We start from the raw sequence: 7,202 nt of genomic DNA, 5'->3' as shown, positions 1-7,202 counted from the left end.
CTTGTTTTGTGGTTGATATTTATATTTTCGTGGATTACTATTTCTTTGACCACCACGGCCACGACCACGACCACGTCCACGCCCATTACCATTACCATAAGGATGGTTTCTACCATAGTTATGGCTTTTGGCATGATGATGGTGATGGTTATTATAACCACGACCTTGCCCGCGTCCTTGTCCCTGTTTATAATTATTTGCAGTATTTGCTTCAGGGATTGCAAGTGTACCAGTAGGACGGGATTGCTGATTTTTCATTAATAGCTCATCATTTTGCTCTGCAACTAAGAGATATGAATTAAGTTCAGGATATGTTTTGAACTTTAGCATTCTCAAATTTCTTTGCACTGTGATGTTTGCAGCATTCATTGTGGAGAAAGTTTTCTCCATCATGTCTGCATCACTAATTTCATGTCCACAGAATTTAAGTTGTGAACATGTATTATACAGAGCTGAGCTGTATTCATTTACTTTCTTAAAGTCTTGGAACCTTAATGTTCTCCATTGTTCCATTGCAGCTGGAAGTAAAATTTCTCTTTGATTATTGAATCTGCTTTTGAGACCTTCCCATAAAACATGGGGATCTTCTACAGTCACATAATTATTTTGTAAGCATTCATCAATATGTTGATGAATAAAGCAACATGCCGTAGCTTGTTCTTTTTCAGAACAAGTGTTGTTTTCATTTATGGTTTCAAGAATGCCCATTGATTTAAGATGCATTTTTACTTTTATAACCCATGGCATGTAGTTGTTTCCAGTTGATTCTAAAGGAGTAAATTTAAGCTTTTCCAGATTCGACATTTTCTATTATCAAAAATTAAAACAAACATCATGATAAATTAGAGTCAATTTATATTCATAAGTATATAAACATTAAACATAAATTTAATATAACATAAATGATAAGTAGGTGACAGTGTCGACCATGTGTAAGCAATCATAAATAAATGTTATATAACAAAAATATAAATATTAGTAAACATAAATGAAAATTTGGCGACAGTGTCGACCATATATTTTTCCAGGTGGTATAACCGACCTATATCATTCTGGTGGTATAACCGACCATATATTATTTTGGTGGTATAACCGACCATATATCATTTTGGTGGTATAACCGACCATATATCATTTTGGTGGTATAACCGACCATATATCATTTTGGTGGCAGAGCCAACCATATTTAGTATTAAGATTATCGTGCTGATAACGTGTTATAATTCAGTAGGCTTATAACTACCTTTAGTGGTTTGATTCTTGATGTTATAATTCAGTAGGCTTATAACTACCTTTAGTGGTTTGATTCTTGATGTTATAATTCAGTAGGCTTATAACTACCTTTAGTGATTTGATTCTTGATTTAGAATACTAATAATGAAGTGTAAGAACAAAGATGATAATGGAGAGAAAGAAAGAAACACTTTGTAAGTGTGAGAAATGGTGCAAGTTTAATGCTTGCATTCATGAGTATTTATAGCCTAAAATCTCAATATAAAAATACATACTTTGTGTACCAAAATTGACTATATGTATACACCAAAATTGACTATCCATATCTATATTATTATTATTATTATAACATTTTTTACTATTATGTTAAGTTGATAATTTTTATTTATAAATTTAATGACTATTTTTGGAAAATAATACGGAGTATAAACATATAGCTTTCAAAATTATGAGCTCTTTTAAAATTTTGTTCATGTGCGGTTACTTATGTTGTTATATATATATATATATATATATATATATATATATATATATATATATATATATATATTGCTAAAATAACAATTACTATTAAAATTAAGAAAACTTCATCAATAAATGAAAGTACTTTAAAATCAATACATCAAATTCAAACAAAACGACTCGCGAAAATTAAACATGATATAATTACTCCGTAGACAAACATGCAAAAACGAAGTGGACAAGTTAGCCGGCTTTGGCAGCCTTTTTTGTGGTTCCTTTTATGGTAAAATAATTACTCCGTAGATGAACAAAAGGAAAAAGGAATAAGTGAAAGGATGTGTCATTAATTAGAAATATTAGAATGTTATATTATTCTTTTTGTTACTCACTTACTCGTATCTATCTATACATTATATAAAGCGCGTGACCATAATCTTACGTGTCAACTTCTGATTAATTCATGTCACGTCTCAACTCCTCATTTATTCCTGTCACATGTCAGTATATAAGTTATTTCCATATATTAATCGAATTATTAGATTTTTTACTTTAATTTAATATACAGATTTCATTACCTAAATATTATATTATATTATCATATAATATACTATTATATATTATATTATATTGTATATTATGAAGTTATTTTAAACTATACATTAATTTAATATAAATATTGATTGATAATATCTATTTATACATTATATAAAGCGTGTGACAATAATTCTACGTGTCAACTCCAATTAATTCATGTCACGTGTCAACTCCCCCTTTATTCCTGCCATGTGTCAGTCTATCAGTTATTTCTATATATTATTTAATTATTAGATTTTCAAATTTAAATTAATATATAGATTTAATTAACTAAAATATTATATTAATATTAACAACCATAAATGTTATAATTATGTTAATAATATTTAAAATGTTCTAAAATTATTTACAATGTATTTTTATTGCAATTAAAAAATTAAAAAATAGATATTCCCTTATTACCATTATAATATTATTTATGAATGATATTTTATATAATATAAATGTAACTTACACTTTGCGCATAAATTTAAAAAAAATTACATTAATATAATATTTGCAGAATATTATATAAACCCACGGGATCATGTTTGTCGGTTGAAGTTAAAATAGTTATTTGATAATCCTTATAGATATTTATATGTATGTGTGCTTTGCTTCATTTGAGAAATTGACATAATGAAATTAGTTTGTACTAAAAACATGTGCAATTAAAGATGTATATATTATATTATTTTTTAACGATTGGTTTTAAAACAACTTTTTAGGAGGTCGTGTTTGGTGTTTTATCGATTATTTGTCAATTGAAATTAAAATGATTCTAAGTATTCAATATTAATGTTTTCGATACAAATGTTATCAGTAATAAAAGTTTTTTTTTATTGTAATTGTATTATATATTTTATAAGTATCAATATTAACATTATTGAGTATTAATTTATATAAATGTTGTGCAACGCACGAGCTCTTAAAACTAGTTATAGATATAGGACACACAATAACAAGTGATTCATGAAATTAATGTTTTTTATACTCTGTAACTTAGAAAATGCTTTTAATACATACGGAGTATTAATTAATCATAATATTTTCAAAGTTAACTTGTTTTTTAATTAAATAAAGAAAGAGATTAAGTTCGTTAATCACTTGTTTCCTTGTGCCATTAGGTATAAGATAGCAAAATCCTTGTACATTATTAATTAGAGAAATGAGAAAGGAAATACATTAATAGGAGCTTAGATTTTTTTTTTTTCTTTTTTTTTTTTGGCAAAAAAACGAAAACTATATAACTAAGGCTATTTCATCGAAAGATGAAAGAGGCCAACATAATTACAACCGTGGAGCGGAAAGGCTCGAAACTAGAAAAACAGACTACCGAACGAAAGAAGCTAACAACGACCAAGCCTAACCAAAACCTAAATCAATTTAACAAGAACCAACAACCAATAAAAGGAAACGCAACAAAATAGAAACCTACTAAACAAACTAACACGACAAATATCAAACGGCTCAAACACAAAACCAACCGAAACATAAAATTTAATAGGAGCTTAGTTAATAAGTCCAATAAACTCACATTAAATTTACTTTGTACGGAGTACTTTGTAAGCTGTGTAAATTGTACTTGGGATAGTGGTGCAACATTTTCCTGATGTTGTCCCATATATATCTTTATTTTAATTTATTTAATATATATATTGTTTTTTGGTTTAAAAGATTTAGGGGATGATTCTCACACACACTTTTTTGATCCTCACACACAAATTTAAAGAAATGGAGTATTATTAGAAGAGTAAAAGGTTAAAATAGGTGTGTGAGGATCAAAAAAGGGTGTGTTAGAATCATCCCCCAAAGATTTACTGTGGTTCAAACAATCAAACGTTTTACTGTCAAGGGGGTTAATTTGGTTAATCTCAATTTAGTTCATTGAAATTTAGTACTGTATAATAATTGTACGGTACGTGATCTTGTTTGGTGTCCGCATATCATTTTTTTTTTTTTTCCCCAATAGAAACATTTTGTATATTTTATTTGAAAGGAATATATGCGTATATTAAAACCATGAAAGATTTATTAATCCAGTATGTAGCATGCATGCCTGTTCTAAAGTCGTGAATAATGAGAGGAAATTTAGTAAACAAAACACAAAAGACAAGCCTTTTTATAAATAAACAAACAAGAATACTAACTCAATAATACAAAAGTGCAATCATATACAAAATCTTCCAGCTTGAAAACAGCCCAACTGGACCATCCTCAAAAACATACGTATGTTCCATTCACATTGTAATATATTAACTGTACTAATAATTACATGAAATCATCAAACTCAAAGCTTTCTGGTATCTCAAACTTAAACAAATTACTGCAGTAAGTTTCTCTATCATCTTCAGTGCTGCTGCTGTTTACCAAAGTTGCCGACGAGTTTATCGGTGTAGGACTTGACATAGGTGTTGATAAAACTGAATCCATGTTAAAATTTTGGCTTGTGGGATTGAATTTATTTTCGATATTTGATGACGTGAAACTTGAGTTTTCTGATGTAAGTGTCTTAAATTGATCATTTTGACTTGAGAAGATAACTTGATGATTATCTGGTAAACATGGGTGCATTAATTTCTCTTCAATAATTTGGTTGTTCATGTTAACCAAATTCGGCGAAAAGTATTGACTTTGAGTATCTTGACTTAAAAGTTGAGTGCTTTGAAGACTTGTAGGGATTGAGTTGCAGTTTGGAAGATTATGTTGATTTAGGGTTTGGTTGATAGCATTCATTTGATCATTGAAAAAAAACTGATCATGATTTTCTAGGTTTGAAGAGGATGCTAATAGAGTTGCAAGCCTTAAAACATCTGGATTAACAAGTGTTTGAAGGTTCAAAAGGTTTGAGAGATTGAATTGAGTTGAGTTGAGTAAGGACGAAAGGTCTAAAAGATCTAGACGAGGGGTATGAGTCACTGGATCAATTCCATTTCTGATTAGCCTTTTTCGAATGTGAGTGTTCCAGTAGTTCTTGATTTCATTGTCGGTTCTTCCAGGTAACCGAGCTGCGATTGCTGACCACCTATGTATGTGATTAACCAAAGTTTTAGGTAAGAATGTATAACTACATACAAAGCTAAAGAAATACTAGGTTTAAATAAATTTCAAATGGTATTTGCTCTTTGCATTTTTTTTTTTCTCGTGACAAGAAATACGCTAATCAAAGGAAGAAATCATTCCAATAGTATTTCATAATCCTAATTGGATTTTGCTAACAACAGCCTAAGGGCTATTATTAACGCGATTTAAACAATTGTGCATAGTGGTTACTTATTAATTTAGCGGTGGTGGTTACATGAATATGCAACTATTCAAAACGTATTAACAACAGGCAAAATCCAAATTAATATAAAATACTACTTCTATAAACGTATGTATAGTAGTACCCATTAATCAAGCTTAAATTTTCATGATTTTATGATCAAAAATCGCCAAAGTTTTTTAAGATCATCAAGTATTACAAACAAAACTAGTTCCAAATCAATAGAATCTATTTCAGCAAATCATGATCTAAACATAGATATGCAAAAAAGGACTTACTTATTTCCCATAACACTGTGGAGTTGAATGATGCTTTCTTCTTCTTCAAAAGAGAATCTACCTCTCTTGATATCAGGCCTCAAGTAGTTAGTCCACCTAAGACGACAACTTTTTCCACATCGCTGAAGTCCTGTATAGACAAATAATCGAGTCTCTTCATTTTCCAAAACAAAACTAAATACGTCGATCATCAAATTAAATAACAAATCAAAGATCCATAAAATCATATATACATATGCACACACTAGCTTAATTACCAGCGTTCTTTGGGAGCGTTCGCCAATTTCCTGGTCCATGAAGTTGAATATATTCCAAAAGTTTAATATCTTCTTCTTGTGTCCATGGTCCTTTCTTGAGTCCATCTTTATCACAACATGGTGATCTTCCCATTTCTTTTTCTTTTTTTTTTTTTTTCAAATAGTCTTTAGATAGATGATCCTTAATGGGTAAAGTAAAAAGTACAAGAGAATAATAAAGAGTTATATGATTAAGGTAATGTAAAGTGCAAGTTGTAGGTCCATAAGAGAAGATGACTTGTGATGTATATATATATAGATGTTGAGGACAACCTATGTTGCAATAGTTATAAGTCAATATTTGGAACCGCCCTATTTGTTTGTTAAGGGGTGAAAAGTTGAAAATTATGGAGATAAAGTGACTCGATGGGGATGTAACGGTGTGAAGGTAAAGTGTGACTGGATATTGGTGACAAGTGTCAAGTGACAGATGGTATTGACTTTTTTGTTTCAAGTTTGACCTTTAAAAAATTTGATGATTTTATGGTGGGTAAGGTTGTTATATCCTCTACCAGTTGCCATGAAAGGTTTCCATGTTAGTTTCTTCTTTTAGCTTCTTACATAAAATACTAACTCTTGAATTCATTAATTTGCGAGGAGGAAACAAGTCATGATTTGGTTTACGTTTGAATTTCATCACTAGGGACCCAATACGGCATCAACGTGTCAACTTTAATATACACTTTTGATTTTGATACCTATCTTGAGACCACATTTAATAAACCTTTTTGGTTTTGAATGCAACAACTATGAATTGAATTGAATCAGAATTCAAATAAGTGTTTATATATATGTGAATTGAATGCATATACTCGACTATTAGGCCATTTGTAATGGGGAGGGACGTGAATTGATGATGTGAGTTGCTTTTTACATTTTTTGATAACTAGGATTTGTAGGTTGTTGGTGTTAAGTATTGGTGGTATGGGTTAAGAGTATTATAATAATGTGTTAAAATATAATTATGTAAATATTAAAAATGGATAAAAATAATATTTTTAAAATAAATAAAATTAATAAACTTGGAACCAACCCCGTTGTTTTTGGTGTTGGTTTCCAACAGCTTTCATCCCCACGCCTAAACTAACGCATTAC

The 7,202-nt window shown here is 29.5% G+C and overlaps 1 protein-coding gene across 1 annotated transcript; it reads right to left on the bottom strand.

Moving 5' to 3' along the window:
• Nucleotides 1-4,539: 4,539 nt before the first annotated feature.
• Nucleotides 4,540-6,201, bottom strand: LOC139851827 (transcription factor MYB41-like). The gene is made up of 3 exons (XM_071841002.1): nucleotides 6,069-6,201; nucleotides 5,812-5,941; nucleotides 4,540-5,293 (listed from the first exon to the last, which is right to left on the bottom strand). Exons 1-3 carry the CDS (start codon nucleotides 6,199-6,201, stop codon nucleotides 4,540-4,542), a joined length of 1,017 nt encoding a protein of 338 aa, XP_071697103.1.
• Nucleotides 6,202-7,202: the final 1,001 nt, after the last annotated feature.

Source organism: Rutidosis leptorrhynchoides, chromosome 6, assembly GCF_046630445.1.
Source record: "Rutidosis leptorrhynchoides isolate AG116_Rl617_1_P2 chromosome 6, CSIRO_AGI_Rlap_v1, whole genome shotgun sequence".
In the NCBI taxonomy this organism is placed as follows: domain Eukaryota; kingdom Viridiplantae; phylum Streptophyta; class Magnoliopsida; order Asterales; family Asteraceae; genus Rutidosis; species Rutidosis leptorrhynchoides.
Note: the sequence above shows the minus strand (reverse complement) of the source record. Positions and strands in the feature narration are given on the sequence as shown.